At 31.5% G+C, this 25850-nt stretch overlaps 1 protein-coding gene across 4 annotated transcripts in view; it reads right to left on the reverse strand.

Moving 5' to 3' along the window:
• The window catches only part of LOC128216571 (hemoglobin-3-like), a 28109-nt gene extending 5653 nt beyond the window's left edge, over window positions 1-22456 (reverse strand). Inside the window, exons 1-4 of one of the 4 annotated variants that reach the window (XM_052923170.1) lie at window positions 22352-22399; window positions 10047-10325; window positions 9394-9619; window positions 7650-8411 (exon numbers count right to left, since the gene is read on the reverse strand). In XM_052923170.1, coding sequence (XP_052779130.1) covers window positions 8259-8411; window positions 9394-9619; window positions 10047-10165 — 498 coding nt within the window. In that variant the 5' untranslated portion in view covers window positions 10166-10325; window positions 22352-22399 and the 3' untranslated portion in view covers window positions 7650-8258. Of the gene's footprint in view, window positions 1-7649; window positions 8412-9393; window positions 9620-10046; window positions 10326-11625; window positions 11693-22351 lie in introns of those variants that run through there. The other 3 variants (XM_052923169.1, XM_052923172.1, XM_052923173.1) reach the window with 3 other exon arrangements.
• Between the last annotated feature and the right edge of the window lie 3394 nt (window positions 22457-25850).

Here is a 25850-nt window from a genome sequence, read left to right on the forward strand (position 1 = left end):
CAATAAAGTTTACAATAAGGTATTCCTTTCATCAAGCAAACCTTGCTTTAAAGTACTGTTCAAGCAACATGTTATTGAAACAAGTTTGCTTTATTTCGTAACGTTATTTAAATATTTAAATGAAAACTACAGAAACAAGTCCAGTAGTCGAAAGTTTAAACATAAACCCCCTTTAATGTCAAAGGGTCAACACCAATGACATAGAATAGAAAAATATCCTAAACCAGAAACATAGAACAATAACACAACGCTCCACAAACAACACTCTACAAATATAATAATTACATGAAACAAGGGGTATTTCAGTAAAATGTAAATTTACTGGGGGTTTAAACTAGTTTCTGTTCACAACCTCAGTCTTATCCCAACAAACCCGAACAAAGTTAAAACATAAATGGTAAATCTTATCAAACTGTAAGCGTGTGATGTTTGGTTTAGAGTGGCTCTTAATTGAGAGTATTTATCACAAACATATCAAACCAAACATACTATTGAAACCTTCGACTTTGTCAATATTTTTAGAAAAGTAGATTTTCTGTACACTATTCTCAGTGTAGTTTACTAAATCATTGAATATATCTTAGTGATTCATGAACATAAAAAAACGCTCAAAACCGTTGATTGGGTATTAGTTGTGTTGCTTTTATTTTTTGCTACCATTTCCCAATCAAACCGATCCTTCTGGTCTGATACTTTGGGTGTATTTGGCTTTCAGAACTAGCTGCACGACAGTAGTTAATGGTCGATATAAAGATCGAAGTAAACACGATCTTTCGATTGTGTGTTTGCTACGCACACTAACAGGTCTAAGAACAGCCATTCCTTCAAATTATATTCTATTAAGCAATGCTATGCTGTCACTAATTGCCGTGACAACATGTGAGTAATATATCAATCTTGACAAACACAACACAATCATAATTGCTTTGACATCTGGAGTTAGACACGATATATTCTACTGATAAGCCTCTACGCATTGTTTCTGTTAACACTTATACATTTGTGCTACTTAGGCTATTTTAGCTTTTTGGATATGGTCATAGAGAAAATAAATATAGAAATGACAAAATGACACATATCATATGAGATGGATGGACTGTGTTGAGAAACGTTTTTGCAGGCACCGTGATGTTCTATATTCACCAAGAGCAGCGCATTAGAAGTTTTTTTTTAATATAGGTAAAAATTTCACATGTTTTGTTGAAAATGTTAACGGTCGTAATTCCGTAGCAAATATTTATCATTTTTGGATAATTTAAGAAACAATATTTACACAATCTTCCTCTACTGTTTCCAAATGCAAACTAATAAACTAAGGCATTAATGTTTCTCATATTTTTATATGTTTTCTTTCAATGTTCGCGTCGATTTCAGTTTTGGTTCATGAGTTGGTACACCTGTAACGAGAGTACATGACCCCTTTCGCTAATGAAATGATTAAGTTGAGTATTATGATTAAATCATTTTAGACAACAGGTCTAGATTTTCCATGCCCATACAACGGAATTCGGTGGTTATCTGCATATTTTCCGCGTCTATATTGTCTGATAAAGCTCGATTTATTTCATGCAAAGTGTTTATAGCCGTTTATTTAAAGTCAGTTTCATGTTTTATTATATTTGAATGTTCAATCGTATGGTTTGCAAACTATTATTGTTATTTTCATACACAAATTGCCTTAGTGTATAATCGTACCTTTCCGTCCTAAATCCTCATGCCTTTAATCTTTTTGAAGATATACCGTAAACCTATCCACTGCAATCAGACCAATGTAAACATTAGAAACTGCTTTAACAAGTTTATATTTACGAGATAGCTGCTATTTCATCGCTATGACCATTTAGCATTTTGATCCAGATTCATAAGTCATTATCTAGATATCCAATAACAAAGATATTAATGACTTAAATTTCTTAAAATAATTTTTCCATTTAATATGTAAAAAAATGATTATACAATATGTAACTACAAACGGTAGTTCCTGAGTAAGTATTCCTTGTCTTATCATTACCGTTTGTATGCACTGGCTTTATGCCATTTCTATGGTTAGATATTTTTATGTGGTATTCAATGCCGGGAATTTGTGCTTCATTCATTTCAAATTCACTTGTTATTCAATTTGTGTTAAAATATGATTAAAACAGATTAACAACGTTGCGTTTAAAAGATATCGTGTCGTTTGGAAATAAATAGGAGTTATTGTTAGATGTGAAAGCAACTATGTTATTATGTATTAAAAAATGCTATTTCATAATTATTTTATAATTACAAAAAGTCTGAAAAATGTTCCAATAGGGATAAGATATGGCGTCAACCATAGTAAATACATTGAGATTGGATGCAGACAATGATAATCATAATTGGCTGCTATTATATTTTACGTTTCCAGACTAACCGCCTGTAGAATTGAAACATACACGAGTAAAAACGGTGTGTTTTAACTACTGTTTATAAGCGAATATTTAACCAAAATATAATGCATTCCTTGTTTACAATGCTCAAATAGCACACATGCTTTTTATGTTCCCCGGGCCAACAATTTAGCTGATATATGTCAGAGACAGCGTTATACATTAGACAATTGAGAGTCAAAGTAATCAAGACTTTTAACGGATTTTATTTACACACTCTCAGGGAAATTGTTGACAGAGTGAGATGTCACAATTGGATGAAAGGTCACGGTTTAACATTAAAAAAATTGCAAAGGCCAATAAATTTTTTGTAATATTTATTTTCATTTTCCGGCGAATTTTGTTGTCACTTTACCAAAGGTTAAACGTTCGCAGGATTGTTTTTTAGAATGATGAGCAAGTTGACCTTTAACATCCTGTACAGAAAATTAGGTTATCATTTTGTGGTATTATTGTCATTTTTTGCATTAGGCTTATTAAGAATTTTAGTGTATAACTGTTAAAATATATATGTTTGCTTCATTTGAGTATTTAGTTTATGTTTTTAGCATGTTACATGAAATTTTCTGCAATGTGTGTCTGTCGTTTAGAGTCCGTTAATGAAAACATTGCGCTATTACTAAGCATTGTATTCGTTAAATGTTTGTCTAGTTTGTTTTGACTGTATTTTACATTGTATAACCTTCGATGTAACAGATTTGAACACCGTATTTTAACATATAAACAAAAACTGCGCAAGAAGAACTAATGGTAGACTAAACATCAAATATGTTAATTTGCATGAATAACAAATGAAATGGGCTCATTTTCATGCAATAAAATGTTAATGAAACATATCGCAGTCGATGGTATTTCATTGAGAATAATTGATCGAAAAATGAGTATAAAACGCACGTGATATGTTATTATGTACACACACTTTGTTCAACAAACAGAAAATATAAATGTAACTGGGTTCGTAAACAGACTATAAATACAGTTGCACATGTCGACAATTGCCTGTGCCAATGCTACAAATTGTTTATTATAATGCTGGTAACAGATGCCAGTGATTAATACTTTAAACCATATGTCAAAATGGATTTGCAAATAAATCACTTTCCCGTCAGAATGATGATATTGCAATGAGGCTTGTACTATGTCTCTCTTCTAGGTTACTTGTTATTATTAAATAATATTTTACATAAATGCATTCATTTGGAAGGTTCACCACTCAATATGTATGTTTGTTATACATGTGTATTTATTGATTTTGAATACGAGTGTCACATTACACGGAATATGAAACTTACAAAATATGAAAACAAATATATGTATTAAGGAGTTTAAAACACGGCGTAGCCGGGCCGTCGTTTGGCAGATGGCCTTATATAATCATTGCTGTGTTGCTGTTGTTCATAGTAAGCATAAATAATAAACAATTTGAGTCTATATAAAGTATGTGCAATTTTAAAGGGGATTGTTTCTCTTAATTGGATTACAGGATGACATGTCCTGTAGTAAGGAATAATGATTTAAAAGTAAAACGAATGGTAAAGCACCAAGAACGTACCGTTTGGATGTGTACATGTTCTAGATGCAAGATCTTAAACGTAGTAAAGCAGTTTTCGTTTAAGAAGTAATCAAACTATTATATATATTACCAAATTTGTCAATCATTTTGTATCCACCACAACAATTTATGACCGGATTACGTATCCCACAAATGCTCTGGTCAGACCAGTTGTCCTTTTCTCACGAATGCCCAAACAATGATTATTTTTACTAATTTTTGATGTCAACATATTAGTCTATTTTTCAAAAAAAGAGCTTGATACATTTAATAATTGAATGTCAGGGTCAAACCACTTAACTGTATTACCTCTTATTCATAGTATTTAGGGCACCTGCATTTGGACACTCTAACAAGCATTTATTACACAAATGATATATTTCCGAAATAAATTGCTTACTCATTTCAGAAAGTTAACGGTACAAAATACTATTCACAGAGCATATCTTTAGTTACCATAAATAGCAATTGTTAGTTATGGTAATGTTTACATATTATTTATATAACACACATTTACCGAAGCTGGGCAATATAAAAAAAACAAATGAACATATTTTTGTTCCCGTAGGCTTGTATCTTCAGTTTAAAGGTACTTAGATTTCAAGATAGCATTTGTTAAGCAAACAAATCAATTATTGACCAAATCTTTATTGTCGTACAATATATAAAAGTTAATGAAGCAAATACCTATCAGTCCGAATATCTATATAGATATATTTGTACCTGAAGCTTTCTTACCCTCTTAACAATACAAGTTAATGAAGCAAATTCCGGTCAGCTTAGTTTGATTCTACTAAATCTCTTTTTCTTAGCTTATGAAATGTTCCATTATATATAGTAATACATAGTTTTAGTACTTATATGAAGTGTTGAAGGTAAATATCTCAGTGGCTATGGAACGCTGAAAACGTTATCATACTAAAGTCTTCTGTTTGGACATCTGAAATAAGATCATATAACAATCTTCGCACTAGTATTGTAACACAACTTTGCTTTAATATTCTGAAAGATTAGCAAACAAAAACGACGATTCGGTCAAAAGATAATCAAAATAACATTATTTTTTATAAAGGTTAATGCACTGAATTATCTTAAAAATATTATATTCTGGAAGATGCTGCAATTGAAATTCAAACGTTCCAAATAGTTAATATTTAAAAAAGGAATATCTTACATATATGTAAGAAGATACTTAAAAAGATTGCCACTATTGCAACATAAGTTCAGCTCTTGAACGCAGATATGTTTTATATGCTTTACTGATTCTCTTTCAGAGTAATTACTTTAAAGACCGGGTGTTGCGCGTTAGTGTGTATATATTTTGTTGCATTCGATATGTAATGTATTGAATACCGTATTTACAAATACCGTGTATGTCCGCACACAAAACTGAGGGTTTACAATTTAGATAAAGATGCCTTCAAGTGGTTTGTAAAAGTCTACCAGTGAAATCAAATTTGATACTTTCTCCGCTATGGCAAACAGTTTAAGTTTCAATTTTGATACTTTGATATGGTTTGATTATGGTATGGTCTTCTCCAAATCGACCGTCATGGCAAATAGGAATGAATCAATATATTACCGACCTCTTTTTCAAATTCAAGATACGTTCACATATGGTACGTTTTTTCTGTTTAATATTCAGTAGAACCGTGGCAAATGGTTAAAGGTCGCAATAAATTTCAACTCGTTGAGATAAGGAAGTGATATTTTATTCGTTCTTACACCACATATGAATTTTAATATTCGGTGAAATATATCGCGGTATTACACCAAAAATACACAATTATAAAGCTGATGCAAGTGTCGGCTTGCTTATTAATGTTCTTTGTTTTTAAAAGATGGTTTGTACGACTTTGAGTAATACTCCCAGTGTATGTTTACAAAATATAACGAGGTTTGTTTTATATTGAGCATATTTCAGAAATATTTTTCATCGGTATAAAGTATATACAATTTCAAAACGGATGTTCAGAATTACAATTTAGGAAATAATCAAACTCATACACAATTGAGTCTATTTTTTAGAATAATTTAGTAACCTCTACTACAATTTATGACCTCACTAATTTCCGAGGTCGACAAGTTTATCTTCTTTCTCAAAACCATAATGGACAGCTTGATGCATTGGATACTTGGTTCTCAAAATGTCAAACAAATTCACTAATCTACCTGGTAGATATTCTGTTTCTCTCTATTGCGGATTGTGAATAAAGGGCACTTATATCTGAGACTTTCAAAAGTCCCATCAATTACTTTTTATTTAAAATTGATATAATTCCGATGGAAATTGCTGTCTCACTTCAGAAAGTTGAAACAATTACGGTGTACTATCTCAGAATAATTCACCAATTAACCGTAACATTGCCAATGTTTTGTTTTATTTTTGAAGTCATGTAAGTATGTGTATGAATGTGTTTTAATCATAAATAGAAATTAGCGTGAATGCGCGAAAACGAAAACAATGCCGCTTTGTTTATTCTCCAACAGAACTTAACACACAATAAAACAAACATACTCAAATAATACAATAAATTAAAGTTTGTTAATGAAATACAGGTTACTTTGAATATTGTCATAAAAATATAAAACATGTCATCCTCGTACCATCAAAAGAGTACGAAGAAAAAGCCCGTCAGCTCACTTGGATCCTACTAATTAACTTTACTCGGTATATTTTTTGTAATTACAAATGCAGATGTCGACTTTTGCTGAGTTCAATGGCATTCGTTCTTTATATGTGTTGGTAACAGATGGCATTTGTTCCTGTTACTCTATTACTCTACCATGTGTATTTGATACAACGTTTCTTCTTGGCAATTTGGATATATTTATTTCATGCTATCATTTCTTATTCTTTTTGCAAAAATGCTTGCATTATAAATAAAAATACCATATACCAGTCAACGTATTTCGGCGCTGGTTGCGATGATCATGAGCAATGTTGAAATCAATCGTATTGGCAAATGAAATGGCTTTGTATTGATATTGCATGATATTATCGGTTTGTGGAAAGTTACTTCATACTTCAGTAATTTCATTTAAAATAAAAATATGAACGTTAATTCTGGCAATGCATCTCTGACATAATTTAGTTCTTTCTCGTACTATAGTATCCGTTCTTTAAATTGTCGTTTTGTAATTTGTAGATTTTATAATTAAAAGTATATCGTTATGTAATCGTTTTGTTTTGAATTTCCAATTGTTTGTAACAGAAGTGCAATAATCCGAATGATCGGGACTGCTAATGCATATATCAATATATTCATTTAATTAAGACAATCATATGGTTAAGATAAAACAATTGCATAAGTTAAAATATATTCCACGCGCTGGCAATGATAGCAGCCTATAATTCACTTGCTTCCTTCGTTTAAATCAGTCGATACAACTGGCATTTGATTTACATCATTCATTTGATTCAACCGTGATGTTGTATGTGTTTTGTATGTTAGAGTTATGTTAATTTCAATTTAATTTAATTTGATTGTTATGAAAATTATTTATCATAGGAGTAAATTATCTGTAGAAACTTACCAAAAGTTATTAATGTGTGTAAAACCACCCGGCCACCGGAATATACTATGTTCAACAAACTAATATTAAAGTGTGTACTTAGCCTTAAAATAAAAGTCAAAGGGAAACCCGCTTAAAAATCAGCACACAAAACACGACAATGAATCATCATTTTAATGCTTTCTATGTAATGTATGTTCACAATTTATAAACATGTAAATATATTATAAACCCAAATTCACCAAACAAAATACATATAAAATACGAACAACTACATAATGTAATGAAACAGCTTTATGTTCTAGTAAAAGAGTAAATCTAATACTGATTTTTTAATGCTGAAAATGTATGAAACACATGCACTCATATTTATTTCATATAATCTTGACAAATATTTGTTCATTGTCATTGTTTTATCAACATATACCTGAGGTTATGAAACTTAACCACCAATAACTATTTTCATTGTGTAAGTGTATCTTTGACCAAGTGATCAACAGGTGACCTGAAAATGCATTCGACCATATCGTTCGTCTATGCAGCACTAAGTCAAATTAAACCCCATATAATTTTAAAAACAAGGTCCATTAAGTTAATCAATGCCTGCTTTACATTGTTATTGTAATAAAAACCCTGATTTGAACACAAGCGTGTTTATGTATGTCATTTTAGTCACTATCACGTACATGGACTCAATAAAAGAGCATTGGCACGAAGTGTTTCGCCATATACATCAAAACCATCCCTTTGTGGTCTAGCAGTACAAAGGCATCCAATTTCTATGCATTGCCATCCGTCTGTGCCTCTAGTGTTTTCATGTGTTCGGTGATCACGGACAGGACAGTGGCGAGGGTCGCTTTCCATGCGTTTAATGTGAACTCATCAACTTCTTGGACGTCTCCGACAAACGTCGTGAATAGCGAGAGTGCATCCTGGAAATAAAAAATAAGGACAATTAAACAAACATACAAGTTACTCTCCAGCCGTTCAATCTGGACTTCTCAAGCTAGAAGTCTTTTATAAACGTGTGAAAATGTACACGCGTCTTGAATGGAAACCTTCAGTTGAAATCAAAAGGAAGGGGGCAACTCGTATACAATATGACTTAATTTGAATGGTTCAACAGAGAAATCACGGTAGAAATGACCGCCGGCTTTAAAGCTAGAAAATCAAAAGAAAAACAATCATGTATATAGATATTTCGCTCATCTACACGTCTACAAAATACATGCATTTAGTGAAAATATCATTTTCTATATTCATTTCGCGCATTGGTATACTAGTATCAATTTTATTTACTTGCAATATGTTATGTTTCAATGAATATATTTCGTGCAATTCTGTTGTCATGCATTATTATAATAATGGGAGCATGTCATCGGCCTCCTTTTTTGTTTCTGTCTGCTTTAAATATCGTTAGCGTGAAATTGCGTTTAAAATTGTATTTTGATATATGTTTGATATTGAAGAACATAACATGTTAATTTAATACTTTTAAATGTTTTGATATTCCAGCCCGTTTTGTTTACCAAATAACATTTCGGTGCAAACACTGTGCTGAGACGAGAAATCTAGGACGGCATGACATTAATTTGAATAGCTTTTTCAGATAAACTACAATTATATTGCAATCATTTGCCTTTAATTCTCATACTTGTACCTGATAAATTATAAAGTTTACGATGAGAGTCATTGAAAAGTTGACTGTGCACTTAAAATCTACGTCACTTTACCTATATGGGAAATTTTGTCAATGTATTGAACACGAACGTAAGCCTTCCAAAACTCTTGTCTGACAATTAAGAACAAAACTTCTTGTTATGCTTACCACTTGTCCTCATTGGATTCTGTGTAAACTTGAAAATGTTAACTTTTGATTGAATGTTCTCCAGCAATAGCAAGAGTTTTACTTACTTCAAACTGTTTTGGTGCTATGTTTCTTCTGAAGTGATTCTCTGTGAGTTTATGAATGAGGATCACTAGGCAGTCGATATCGTCTAAGTTATCTATAAAGGAGCTGACACCGTGTTTGAAGTTGATTGCATGTGCTCGTAGCTTAGAGGAGGTCTTAAGGGCATCTAGGTCAAGGCCGTCCAGAGTCTTAAAATATGCCCGTATGTTTGGAAATGTCGTAAACAATCTGAAGAGGAAAATGTTAGAAACTATAGAGATGCCAGAGAATATATAAAGGGGACACACCACAGAGAACGTTACAGTGTGCTGATCAACTATACACACTAACGACAGATGATATTGTTTGAAAGTAATCAAATTCACAGTTATTATAGCGTTATTATATGATCTGATGAGAGTTGTACATAGAAGTCATCTTTAACATGAGTGAGAGTAATACCACTGAATTTTAGCATTCTACAGTCTGACTTGTATCCGTATGTGAAATCTACTCAACTTTCTTTAACTCTACTTCAAATCTAATAAACTAGATAGTTTTTTCCTCGGAAATCAACTTTTAATAACTATGTTTCAACAGTCGTACTTTCTAAAACAGAACAATAAAAGAGATGGGACAACTCGCAGTCTGACATAAATCATATCAACATGCTGACCTAAAAAAGAACTCCACGCCGTTGGTTTTCCAGGTGGAGACCATTTTGGCCCAGCTATCTCTTACGGCATTTTTTTGTCGCTCTGTTAGGCACGTCCCGGGGTCGGGGATGTCACCCATTTTCCCCTGAGGTCAATAATCCGGAATAAAAGTGTATATAGTACTAGCGCAATTAGAAGTTTCTTGAGATAGCAGCTTTCTTTGTAGACTTCGGTCTCGTTTTTGGGTGATTCTCTATAACACTAGACCACCATTCTAGGAGTTAAATTCACAGCATCGACTGGAATGTGAATGGCAATTTCACTTGTCTGATCAGATTTAAGGCCATATAAACACAGGTTAAGATCCTTGTTAAATAGTCATGCAAAAAAGAACACATTTATTTGTACAAAAGCAGTGCATGCATTTTTCATAAGTAATGAATAATTAGCTTGCATCGTAAATTCTTTAAAATTCCTGCTACAGAATATCCGGAATGCATCTCTTTTTATTGAGCAATATGACATATTCAATAAACTGTTTTGTTTAACTTATGAACATACGTTTAGACAAGAGATATATCTAGTTTATATCATAACGGTTTACCAAGTTTCTTGAACGCCTAACAAATATATATATTATCTAAATAATGTCTAAGAGTAGAATTAACATACAGCCATAAACGTGTCCTTAACAGTGTGAGATATTTAATTTAATGGTAAACAAATGGCATTTATATAATTATATAATTAATTTATATATTTAGAGATAAAACATTTTATAGTTTTTTACAAATGAACTTGATGGACACCCCTAGTTTCTTATATATTACATATGTAGTGTGATGTTTGTGGATTTTTGTTCTGTTGTTCTATGTTTCTGGTTTGTGATTGTTTGTTTTTGTGTTTTATGTTTCTGGCAATGACCCTGTGCCATTAAACGGGTTTTATGTTTAAACTTTCAAATACTATTCCTGTTTCGGTAGTTTTTCATACAAATAATAATGATAAAAAACTATGCTCGCTTGTGATGTAATTTTGGTTAAAATTCTACATCAGTTGGCACAAATTCCGCTTCTGACACTATATTTCAAAATACGCAACAACATATATGATCTAATTAGGCATTTTATGTCAATACTATTATCTTTGTATTTTCACAATAATATTTCGTTAGCATAATTTATGACCGTACACATAGTTTTATTGAAATGACTTTGCTTTTTTTTCCATGATAAATATTCTATTTGATAACAGATAAAGTCAGTTTTGAAGTATATCCAAACAGGGTTTTGGTTGGTGTAGGCTACTAAATCGCTTACTCTTGTTACAATAGAAAATGACCCCTCTTAGTCATGAAACCAGAACTACGTTTCTTTCATATTGCATGTCCAAAACTATTGAAAACAAATCTGCATCGTTCATGCGTCTGTTTTTGTTGGAAAAGAATGATTCATTTTATTTCAGGATAGCAGTGACAATAATTAGATTTTGTATTCTCCTTTTTATTATTTTGGCTGGAATGTGAAATCACATGGTTTTTAAAAAAATAACTTCTTTAAATAGTATTTCTTTATAATATATATAATGTCTCCATCTTACTTGTTTGTCCTAAATCCTCTTTATTCCTTCAGATACAGTTTATCTAACCACTGCATTCAAACCAATGTTTACATCCGATACTGCTGCTGTAAGTTTATATATATATATATATATATATATATACGAGAGACGATGTACCTAGCCACTGCATTCAGACCAATGTTAACATCCGATACTGCTGCTACAAGGTTATATATACGAGAAATGATATTCCCAGCCAAGTATCAGCCACGCAATTCACCCTTTTATTTCTGATGCTAGGCAGCTTTCACCACTAAGCGAAGGTTCAATTTATATGTGATTATCAAATATGTCAATTACTATAATTGTCTGATTGATATACATGCACTAGATAAAGACAGTTCATATGACTTTGTCGTATTACTTCCATATGAATTCACTGATTGTAAGCAATTTCCACGGCTACTCACTAGCATGAGATATTTTGCGTTCTTTATGTTACACATACTAGTATCTTCATTTTGCATTACTAGCTATGCAGGTTCAAAACAGAATTTCTTTGTTGCATCTTCAAAGGTTGACATTTATTGTGTTATTATACTTGGGGTAACGTTATATTTGAAACGAGAGTTTAGACACTCTTCTAAAATTTGCAAAATATTAAAGAAATGTTACTTTGAAGTTTAACTAATAGAATTTAAGGGCAGTATTATATATTTTGAAAATGCTTTGAAATAAGATCCAGATAATGACAATCATTATTGGTTGCAATATTTAGAATGGAAAATTAGAATAAATAAATGAATAAATAAATCAATGTCATTCCAACACCATAAATAAGTGAACTACTACTCCTCAGCAAATACTGCTTTAATAGCACCTGTACCGTTCCTACAATCGCTTCTACTCTCTGAGTAGGAATATGTTATCTTACATTCGTTATCCAGATACATTGGGCATTTATTATCCAAAAGTCCATCAATTAATTTGAAGAGTAGTTTTGCATCCCTTCAAAAACAAAATGAAAACATGTTCGTACTTCGTATTTAAATAATAAAGGAAAATTCCGTGAACTGTTTTAGTAAACAAATATGAAACAGTGCATACAAAACTGATAAACATCATAGCGCTACAAAAAGTATTTTTATTGAATATAGTATTTGATTCAAATTGGAAAAATACTCTTATTCATACACATGTGTTCCTTGGCTTAAATCCTTACAATAAATATTGGATATTGATTATAACTGATTATTGATTAACAAATACTTGGTCATATCCAGTTGGAATAATCCAATTAAAGATTGGTATAAAACAAATACGAAAATTACACTACCATACAAGTACGTTTGAACTATTCTGACAAATCGGAAAAAAACTATGAGATAATCAAATCTCTTCCTAAGTATTTACGTACGGGGAGTTTAAGTTATTTTGTATTATGATGAATATATCGCACGCACAATATGAATCTATTTGCATTTGTTATAAATCGCCAAGGTGAATGATACAAATTGTTTAAATGTTGGTAACAGATGGCTGATTTGTTTATTCAAAAGCCCGTTCGATACGATGTTACCACGTTGCATAGGTATTGGCAAATAAAGGGTGGTTGTTGTTGTTTTTTTTTTCGTCCGAATACAATAAAGTAACATATATTTCATTGTTATCTATTTATTAATATCATATATTTATTCCTAAAAATTGCGTCGCTTTTAAGTATTTAACTTGTTAAGAACATATGCATATCCTTTAACCATTTCATAAACACAAAACTAAAACAGAGTAACAAAGAAACAATCATATCTCAAAAAATTAACCAAACCTTGGGCTTACATTGCTAATATTCCTTGGTTTGGCTGTAAATATATCCAAACAAGACTGCGATATACACTAGAACTTTATCAGCATTTCTGTAATTAAATTCAATAACAAATACACTAGACTCCAGTTATGTACACCTACATTTGGTACATGGCATTTTACTTTAAACACTTATTCTGCATTACAAAAAACTTGCTCTTAACGTGAACTGCAATATTTACAAGTGCTTGAAAATATTCGCGTGGAGGCGGTTGTTATAAATTATAGAGAGAAAAAATAGCATTTTACTAAGTTTGAATTCAGTTCAATAAAAACGTAAATAAGTAAGATAAGCTTGTCGACAAATATTGAAGGAAGCTCTTAAGAATGCTTACGTCAGTGTAGTTATTTTAAGAAGAAAATAAATTCAATTTTTTATTTTACATATTTGTTTAGGCCACTTGTATGCATATATGAAAATAATTATAATGGAATACAATCTGCATTTTTATGAATATTAAGCTAATATTTGTCACGTATTATCAAATAAAAATTTAATTTTCATATTAAGTATTATTTTCATGAAAACGTTATCTAAACGATATACACATATATTAATAGTGTGTCATGATAAGCAATTCACAACTTATTGTCGTTATACTTGATACAAGCAACAGTAAAATTGAATCATCGAATACTAACCTTTTAAACGATTTGTTTGCACAATATTTTTTTCAAACAAGAAACGTCTATATCAAGTCTTTTTATGATGAGGAAAAACATCAATGTAAGAATAAAACCATGTACGTCAAGTTACAATAAATTAAAACGTAAGAAGTAAACAAAGTGTTTCTATTGAATTGTGATATATTTTTTTGAACATATCTGAGTATATATACTTGTCATGACGTCTTCTGCTGGTATGAGCTAAAATGCTCGATGTTGCTTTGTCTACCGCTAGCAAATTAACACTGGTAATTTGGACATTATTCCCATATGTATCTTGTTCATGAGGTCTTCATTACTTTTAACTACAATTCTCGTAGCGACTTAAAGAAACTTCGTTCTGTTGTCAGTATAATGGTGACAAGTTCCATCATTTTTTTCGAAATGTAAATGCAGTAGAAGCACCTGAACCTGACTTCCATGAAGTTCATGACCTATATGAATAAACATATACATGCATTTACCTTGTTTTGGTTCAATGACCTTTTAACTATATTGAATACACCACACAAAATACGTCGAAAATCGTCAAGGCAATTATGCATTTTATGTAAATGTATATGCTGTCAATATCTGCAAGAATAAAACTTGACCAAAGCAAATGTTACCACTTCATAGTGCACGCTATACTCAAGTCTTGTTAAATATACAAATCACTGAGCTCAAAACAATCATTTGTCTGTTTGGACATCTGGTATCAGACATGAACTATCTATGGATAGGCATATTCGCACAACTTGTGTAAAATAATTTCTGCCACATTCGATAAGTAGATTCAAATATCTGACCATGCTTGAAATCTTTTTCTTGCTTATGGGCCAGATAATGCATTTTTGCTAAAACAAATTTGACTGGGGTGGGAGAAAAAGCTTCTACCATCTTATAAGACATTTCAACACTCGCGCAGGGTGTTCCGCGGAGATTCGGTAAACCTCGTTTCCGAAAAAAAAACATTCGTGTTGAGATGAACCTTTCTGACACTCTTGGCCATGGACTTCACTTATATTTCAGTGTCCTTTTTTGCTGATGACATTTTGAGGAATTAAAAACAGAAAATCAGGATACTGAAAACGAAGTAAAACTTTATAACATAAACCATAATACATGTTATGCAGTGAATGTTTCTGACTAATAAAGAAATAACGGTTATTTTAATGCATGAGGGGCGGATATTTGATATTTAAATAGAAATATTGAATATATTTGAACAATGGTACTCAGTCGGTCAACCACTTTTGCAACGTAAGCAAAAGTCTCTTTTCTCTTGTAAGGAAAATATTAAGGTTTTTTAGGCGTTAACTGATACTCCGTCAACCTTATTACTAAATAATGTTGTAGTTGTGTTTCATATTGTCTGGCTTTGGTAGAGTGTTGTTTTTCTTCAAATTGTAAAACGAGATGGACGATCTATATTTTTTAAATGTCGAAAGAAATATAATAAGAGATGTTTGCGTTATAACGAATGTGTTAAAATTAATCCGCCTTTTTATCGCCCTTCGTACCCTAATCCAATGGAACGATGATTTAAATTTACCGCTTATGTTATGAAATCAGCATTTATATGTAAATATTAGACAAGGATTTCAACTCAATGGTGTCGTCAAACAAATGTCATTTAGAAAAAATGCCATTGTTTGTTTCAGAGTTCGAAAATGAGATACGTATAATAAACCCTTAACCGCGTTACCTTGTTCTACTATCAACCTACCTCCACATTAGAGAGCTCACAGCTGACAAGCATTCTTCGATTTTCTTTAAGCAAATCAAACTAAGTTTATAATTGACTATTTAACTTGAACATTATCACAGACTTGAAGAAATTGAACTTTAAAAATTGACCCCGCCTTATTAATAAGTCTATACAAAAATCACCAGTTTTCATGGGCAAAGTTAGGAGTCGTCTTATAAGCGGATCGCCTTATAAGCGGGGTAATACGGTTAAGGGCAATCAATATTTCGAGGTATCTCGTTGCTACTCTGTTCGTAACATATACCTTTCGACGAAATCTATTGCGATATTACACAAACATTTATCATCTTTATCTTATTTACCATTTACACACAAAATAAAGTTGTATATTACATGTGCGTCTTAAATCCTCTTAAAACCTGCAGAACCTATAATGTTTACCAAGCCACTGATTTAAGCGCACTGTATACATACGTCACTACCGCTTCAAGCTTATATATTTGATAGCTAATAAAATACCGTGTATTATTGCTGTTGAAAGTACAATCAATTATCGAAGAACTTTGTTTCAGATAGATTGTTTTAATCTTGAAAGAGTATTGTCCCTCTTGACAAATATTAAGTATTGAGATCGTTTGGCAAAAACATATATACAGAAAAATAAATGTACTACTTCTTCTTATTTTAATGTTGGTTTGAAAAAGCGTTGCACTTTTTTACGATTGCTGTTATTTACACAAAAATATTGTTGGTGTATTTTTACATTAATGATACATCCGAAACATTTTGCATCGATATGAAGTATGTTTAGTTTCAAAATAGATGTCCATCCTTATAACTGATAGACATGTCTTTTTGCTAAGGTTTGCGTTTAAGTTGAAAGAAAACTAACACAAAAAATGGTTTGGTAGAATGCACAAATTTTCCAGATGTAATGGTAGTTTTCGTTGACGAACTAATCAAACTGATACAAATAAAATTCCAAGTTATTCAAGCATTTGTATCCACTACCAAAATTCGTGATCCGTTTACGTTATATTACACATGCTCCCTTTTTAGACCAGTTGTCATGATCAATAATGGTTATCTTTTCTGATTGTGATACTTACTAATTTCGGAGGTCAAAAAATAAATTTTCTTTCCATGGACATTTTGTAGCACAATGTGATTTATTGAATAATAGGTTGTCAAAGAGTTAAAATACTTTACTGTTATACCCCTTATTCATTGTGTTTCTTTTGGTGGCGTAATGGTAACCATGCTTACCAAGTTTTAAGGCAATCTCGCATAAACGGTGGAAGAAGTTTGCTTCACAATCACCTGTATAGGTGAAAACTGTGTTCATTTTGCTAAATCCTTAACAAATTGACCGTAAGTGAGCGAACATGCATACAAGATCATGTGTACCAAGTTTCAGTAAAATTTCTTATAAACTGTTGAAGTAGTTTGAACATTTTGAAATGAACTAAACGCCCGAACGACCAACAAACTACCAATCCAAGCAACCGTATGGTGACTCCTACACATATTGTTTGTAATTGTATAATACGACATACAGCTATTTTTTTGTCCTTTTCTGCCTTAATTTAATCACTCAGGTATTTTATCGTTTGTGTTTATACTGAATGACTGTCAATTTCATTTAGACAATATTATTTTTACATCTACAAATAACAAAATGCAATTAAAAAATGTGATTCGAAAGTGTAATAAGGAGAAATAACTTAACTCGCGATTCTAGTAGGTTTGTTTTCAGTAAATATTCATCACAAATAACAATAGGCAGAAACGTTCTATAAATAACAATCAATTCTTATCAAATCGTTATAAAATAACAATCAATTCTTATCAAATCGTTGTGAAAAAAACCTATTCACTATATGCATTGAACTTTTAGAGATAATTTATTAAAAAAATCCTTGATTATTGTTGTGTTATAAGGTTTTCAAATCAGTTAAAATGTAAACAACAAATATTTACCTCTTCTTACAGTCTAGGGAATGTATGAATTTAATATCAGTTCCTCTGATTTTCTACTGGCTGAATGGTGACTTACTTACGCGAATATCAATATATCGACACAATTCACTTATAATAGCTTCATGAATATAAAATAAATATTTATATTTTTAACATAACCTATTTTCTTGTCTAAAAATGATATGGATTTGTTTTAATTGTCATATATACGCGTCCAAATAATACCCCAGGGCCAAATGTTTGTCATATAAACGGGTGAATATTGTAATTTTTAAATTTTCACGAATACATTCTTGCAATAATTGTACGCAGTCTACAGTTAAATATTACTTAGTTTCTTTAAAATCGAAAGGACAGTAAACACTACTCAAAAAGCCACCAGACAAAAGACAACGATATCACCAGAAAGTAGACTAAGATTTCAAAACAAACACACTAAAATAGCACACATGACACTTACTTGTTATGTTTCTTGGTTTATTTGTACGAACATCCAAACATAAAATTTGAAATTGCGTCCTTTTAGCTCAACATTATTTGCATTGCTGCACGAACTAGACTATACACTTTCCCCATACTTCCAGTTGCAATATATGACATTATCATTTTATTCCGCACTAAAAGATATAATAAAATAAACTGTAAAGTTGGCAAGTGCTTGAAAACAATCGATTACAATCGGCTGTAATAAATATTAGAATAGAAATGTAAATAACGTTGTAGTTAGTTAAATAAAACCTGAGATTATTTCATGTTTGATTAACGCAAATGAATGGAGCACTTCCAAATGCTTATTTGGTTATGCTAATGTTAAACCGAAGTGAATTTGAATTAAATAGTGTACATATGTGATCAATTCAAAACAAACGCAGTTATACAAAAGGTAATGATTGCTTGCAAGTAAACTAGCAAAGAAAAGCATTTAATATTTCAAAAATTTCAAATAGAAAAATAAACGGCATTACTTTATCACGAACAATAAATTTTGTCATGTTTTATGAAACAATGATTCACTTCCAAGGTAAAATAAAATTTGATATCATTGAATCTTATATTATCTAAATATTTGATGGTATGTATATTTCTTAATCTTATTATAAGTACCATCAATTTATCTACTAACAAATATGTGTGCATCCACCAATTTGTATGATCTTAAGTAATCTAAATTGGTTTTGTTCCAGCTTCACACGATTTCTTTTTTAACCGTATCTTAAGCTTTGACCATTATGCCTCGCTTTGGGAATCTGGTAGGCTATGATCATAATGCCTCGCATTAAGTGTATGTTAAAGGTTGGGTACTGTACCTCGCATTAAGTGTATGTTAGGCGTTGAGCACTGTGTCTTGTGTTGAATGTATTTAAGAGATGGATCACTGTGTCTCGCATTAAGTGTATGTTAGGCGTTAAGCACTGTGTCTTGTGTTGAGTGTTTTTAAGAGATGGATCACTGTGTCTCGCATTAAGTGTATGTTAGGCGTTGAACACTGTGTCTTGCATTGAGTGTATTTAAGAGATTGATCACTGTGTCTCGCATTAAGTGTATGTTATGCGTTGAGCACTGTGTCTTGCGTTGAGTGTATTTAAGAGATTGATCACTGTGCCTCGCATTAAGTGTATGTTAGGCGTTGATCACTGTGTCTTGCGTTGAGTATATTTAAGAGATTGATTACTGTGTCTCGCATTAAGTGTGTGTTAGGCGTTGAACACTGTGTCTTGCATTGAGTGTATTTAAGAGATTGATCACTGTGTCTCGAAGAAAAAAAAACCTTATACAGATAAGCGTCTACCTAATAATGTGAATCTTAACGGATCAGCTTGCCACAGTAAACAAATGAAGGATTAAATGCAAAGATAAAATAAAAAAATAGTAATGATTGCATGAAATTATATTTGATAACACTTACATTAGGTAGTCGCCTTTAAAGCTACACATTAATTTTTACAATTTTTAAGTGTATGTAAGGCATTGAGCACTGTTTCTAGCGTTGAGTGTATTTAAGGGCTTGATCACTGTGTTTCGCATTAAGTGTAAGTTAGGCGTTGAGCACTGTGTCTTGCGTTGAGTGTATTTCAGAGCTTGATCGCTGTGTCTTGCGTTGAGTGCATTTAAGAGCTTGATCACTGTGTCTCGCATTAAGTGTATGTTTGGCGTTGAGCACTGTGTCTTGCGTTGAGTGTATTTAAGAGCTTGATCACTGTGTCTTGCATTAAGTGTATGTTAGGCGTTGAGCACTGTGTTTTGTGTAGAGTGTATTTAAGACCTTGATCACTGTGTCTCGCATTAAGTGTATGTTAGGCGTTGATCACTGTGTCTTGCGTTGAGTGTATTTAAGAGATTGATTACTGTGTCTCGCATTAAGTGTGTGTTAGGCGTTGAACACTGTGTCTTGCATTGAGTGTATTTAAGAGATTGATCACTGTGTCTCGAAGAAAAAAAAATCTTATGCAGATAAGCGTCTACCTAATAATGTGAATCTTAACGGATCAGCTTGCCACAGTAAACAAATGAAGGATTAAATGCAAAGATAAAATCAAAAAATAGTAATGATTGCGTGAAATTATATTTGATAACACTTACATTAGATAGTCGCCTTTAAAGGTACACATTAATAGAGAAAACACTGTTTTAAGGGGAAAGGTGATATTCATATTCATTTTATGCCTTGAAAATAACTCGGCTGATATGTAAATGTATTTCATATTTCACCAAGTTTTCCTCATTTAAACCAAAAAGTTAGACTTCATATATAAAAACAATTTATCGTCACTTGGTTTTACATGAGAAAAATGGCCCGCAAAAAAGGCTAACAAAAAGGTTCACTAGGCACTATAAATGTCAACGATTGTTGAAACGTTATATGAAACATAATTTGTAAGACGATACTTACAAAGCGACGAAAGTGGAAGATCATCCGTGTCAGTCTGTCACTTTTGTAACATAGGCGTAATACATTTTGTTAAAGCGACGGGGTATATTAGCTTAAACTGTGTCAAATTAATTGGTTGCATTTTGTATACTTCGGAAGCTCAGGTGTCGTAAGATATCAAGTGGCCCTGGCCCATTTTGATAACGAAATGTCAAAAGAGATACTATAGATATGAATTGACAAATCGAGTCAACAACGAATTCACAAGATGTCAAATTAAAACCATTTTAATATAACCATGACAAGCTGTGGTTTGGTAGGAACTCGAACATGGGGCTAATATTTACAAAAAAACAGTCAAGTTTATGTTCGAGTAGTCACAACAACACAACGAATATCTGGTTAGTTTTGGTAATCACTACAAACACTTGTATAACCCAGCGATATTTGAAATTTGAAAACCAAAACACTTTTAATATAAACACGCAAAATTATGGTAGTAAAATCATTTATTAAATATTCTCTATTAAGTTAATTTGTAAATGCAGTTTCAACAAAAACACTAGTCACAATTAATATTATTTATGCCATTCTACAAATTGATCGGTATTTGAGTTCTTCGATCGTAATTATTCCTTCAACCTTACTTTTTGCAGGCATGTGATTACCTTTAGCTCATTGCTAAATTAATAATATCTGTGTGTGTAGTATTCCTAAATTAATTGACAAGTGAATGCCACGGACAATTTGTAAAATCCTTTTGTTGGGGTTAATTTAAGTACAGACTGGATTAAGGGGCAATCTACGATATATATGTTGGAACTGACGTGTGTTTCGCTTTTATAATCTCGTATCGCTTGCATTTCGAATGTGCATGTTTATAACTATATCAATATTAGTTAAAGCATGTGCGTACATTGTGTATTTCTTATTTGTACTATCACCGTATTTTTAAGTCATTCTTATATCCTATACAAACCCAAATAAATGGATGTTTTGACCATTTTCATTGAAAAAAATCTGTATTGATCATAATTTGATCTTGTATTTACAAGTGTTCGTCTCTGGAAATTTCGGCTCCTAGACATTTCCCAGTAGTTACTATTGTTATAATCCCGGAAGAAATAAAATACGTACGCTCAGTATATCTAAGCTGTGCAGTATATAAGCCCGGCCTAATGCGCATGCCATTTAGTGTTACAAAGGCGTATTACCCGGCAGATCAGACATGCTAATGCATTCATCATGATTGAGGCAATTAGTGTAATTAGATGTTGTGTACCTAGAAAACTTGGATTCTTTCCTTCTTGTTTATCACATGATTTTATTTCGGCTGTTCTTATACTGTCCATTTTAATATTTACACTAGTATATTCGTACACCAGTCTGAACGCAGTGGTATTAAATATCACCAAATGGTTAAATTCCATCATAATGATATATTTTCGAAACTAATGCTGTTCATTGGTTTTGAAGTTTAATTGTTGGTTTTAATTAAATGGGTTACATTATAACATTGATCAAAATTAAAACAAGTATGACTATTATAGCATGCTTTAAAGTTCATAAAAAAATAAAACATAATTGGTTTTAAATAATGTTGAATAATGAATCATTAAAATAAAATGTTTTAAACTGTACGTTTTTATATTTATTCTTTTCATAAAGCTTCAGCAAAACTAAATATTTAATCTTACTTTATGTCCTAAAGCCTTGCTTTTAATCCTTCAGATTTACCTAGCCACTACAATTCAGACTGAATAGTACTTTCGATACGATTTCTACAAGCGTATATATACGAGAGAAGATTGCACCCAGTCTCGTAACACATCGTGTTATATCTGCTGTTGGGATCAATGCTTAACGGTCATAGCGACCTAAGAAGCTACGTTACTCATCTGTTATATATGATGTCGGGTAACTATGACCATTAAACATATCAAAATTTAATTATCCAAAATCAAAGATGTTAATTACATTTGTATTTTATATAACTTCATTTTTGAGTGTTTAAAAATGCAACTTATGCATCTAAAATAGCTTGTTTATGTGTCAGCATTCCGTGTTTAAGTTTGATCGTATGCATGTGCTGACTTTACGCCATCTGCATACTCTTAAGGGGTAGCCATACGACATCAATCTATAAAACATTCTCAAGTTTTGCATTGATAAAATGCTTATACATATTGAAACCCGGAGTCTCAATAGATAGGCATGTCATCTAAAGAGGTTAATAGTATATGTGTAAATGGAAACTATGGGGACAAACAAAGTACTACAGGTTTCTAAAGGTTCACCTGAGTTAAACCACCAGAACTATATTGAATGAATATTCAACGCAATGTTCTAATGGGGTTGTTGTGTAACAGTTATGAATTTGTTAAATAATTTATATGTGTGTTGTGCTATATTAACGGATGAGCCCATCTGCAGAATGAGCACACGAAAACATGCGATAAATCTTCAGTCATTACATTCACATTTTAGATAATTGTTCATCATGATTTATGTACAATGCGGTTACACTAGTATCATTATTTGTCATTAATCGTATATTATGAAAAGATATTTGAAATAAGATCAATACAATGGCAATCATAACTGTAACTGGCTGCTATATTAAGAATGAAAAAAAAAACAAGACTAAATGAAATAATCAATGTGTTTAAAAACCATAAATTAGTGAATTTGTAACACATCCCGTATAAGTGTACATATTTCTATTTTCTATTTATAAGCATCATTTATTAAATTTAAATAATTGCGTCGCAATTAACCCTTTATTATTGTAAATACATAATCATAACCTTTTACCATTACATGAACATTGAAATAAAACAGAATAGTAAAGAAAAAAGGCCTTGTCCAAAAACTGAACAAAACTTTAGTCTAACGTTACTATTAAATACATCGAACCCAGCCTGAGATGGACACAACAACTTCACCACAATTACTGTTATAAACTCAATATATATAGACCTAGATTTGGTACATGCTATTTTTACTATAAACACTTTTTTCCGCATTACAAAACCTACTTGCTCTTAACTTAGATATAATAAAATTCAATATTTACAAGTGCTAGAAAACATTCACGTGGAATGGGGTGTAGTTAATTATAAACAAAATAATGAGTTTTTATTCAGTTAAATAACAAGTTGAATAAGTTAGATAAGCCCGAATAAAAATATTGAAACGAGCTCTTAAGAATGCTTACGTGAGTGTGATTAAGTTAAGGAGAAACATTTTAATTATTAATCATAATATTTGATAAGGCAATCGCATAAAAATCTGAAAAATATGATTGGATGCAATCTGCATTTTAATGGATATACTGATTTTTATCATGTTTCATCAACATATAATTTTCATATTAAATATAAATATGCATTCAAGCTTTATCTTATCGATAAACAAAGATTCTAATATTATGCCATGATTAAAATTCAATTCACAACTTGATGCTGTTGAACTTGATATAAGCAGCAGACAATTAAGGTCGTCGAATACTAAGTTTTTAAACTATGTGTCTTTACAAAGAATGGTTTACATATTAAACATGGAAATAGCATCAATCAAAACATAACAACTATTTGAGTTTTACTATTTAATTGGGGTATAAAATTTTAATTTAACTAAGTTTGTATACGTGTCGTGACATCTCCTGCTGGTATCTATACTTGTTTCAAACACGAGAGGCTTATATATCATTTCTCCAGCTGGTACGACCTAAAATGGGCGGTGCTGCTTTTATTGTCTGCCACTAGCAAATAACACAGCTAAATATGACACTAATGCTGCAATGATGTATCTCGTTCGTAAGGTAAAATTAACTTACAACTACAGTCCTCGTAGAGACGTTATTCAGGTTTCTATTTTTAGGCAAATAACAAAAAGAGTGTAAAATAGCAGTAAGTTTCACCGCGTGAAAACCAACAGTGAATATATTGGTACGACCATCAAAGAAACAGACAATTATCATCTATGTTATCATTATTATGGTGTCATATTTGTTCTTTCAATAACACCGTTTCGAAATGTAAATGCCATTGGAGCGGTGCAACCTGACATTTCATGTTTTGTTTATGATTTGCTTATAATGTCCATGCCCCTATAAATAAGACTTTTTTACCTTTTTTGGATATATGACATTTTCCATTGATGGCGTATACACAATAAAATAAACTCAAACGTCATGACAATTAAGCATTGTATTTAAATGTAATGCCATCAATATATGAAGCAAAGAAACTTGACCAAATCATATGTTGCCAAGTTATTATGCACACTATACACATGTTTTGTAATATAAATAAATTGGATGAGCTCAAAACAATCATACGTCTGTTTGAATATCTGGAAACATTAAGAGAGACACAACTTAATCAAGTTCCTGTATTATCTTTTTGCACGCAGTATAACACTTATGTTTATACCTTCACCACCCCAAACACCATCTATAAATTAAAAACAAAATCAAATTATATAGGGTTTTTAATTCCATATAAACGCGTCCAAAAACTACCCCAATGGCAAGTGTTTGTCATATAAAGGGGTCAGTAACTAAAAAATAACTAATATCGTTTATTTTCCGTCTGTAGGAATAGGATTGCTGAAAATAAAATTCTACGTTTATAGTACGCGGTTAACAGTCAAACATAAATACGTTACACTTAACACTAACATAACACAATCAGATTTGAAAAACAACAACACTAAATAACACACATCACACTTGCTTCTTCGTTTTCTTGATTATTTTACATAACATTTGACATTGCCTCCTTTTAGCTAAACATTTTTTTTGCTTTCCTGCAAGTACCGAACTTAAGTAGAAAATCAATGCGCTTTCCCTTGGCCTTCAGTTGCTATATGACATTTTCATTTTATTCTGCACTAAACGTTATAATAAATAACTGCAAAAACAGTCGATTAGAATCAGGTGTAATTCGAATTAGAATAGAAAAGTAAATAACGTTGAAGTCAATTAAGTAGAACATGAGATTAGTTCGTGTTTGATTAACACAAATGAATGGAGCACTTCAAATGCTTATTTGGTTTTCTTAAGTTAAAATGAAGTATATTTGAATTAATTACTCTACATATTTGATCAATTTCAAGTCAATACAAATGCAGTTATGCAAAGTATTATTACCGATTACAATTGAACAATGGAAACTAACAAGGGCAAGCACT

Source organism: Mya arenaria, chromosome 14, assembly GCF_026914265.1.
Source record: "Mya arenaria isolate MELC-2E11 chromosome 14, ASM2691426v1".
Lineage (NCBI taxonomy): Eukaryota > Metazoa > Mollusca > Bivalvia > Myida > Myidae > Mya > Mya arenaria.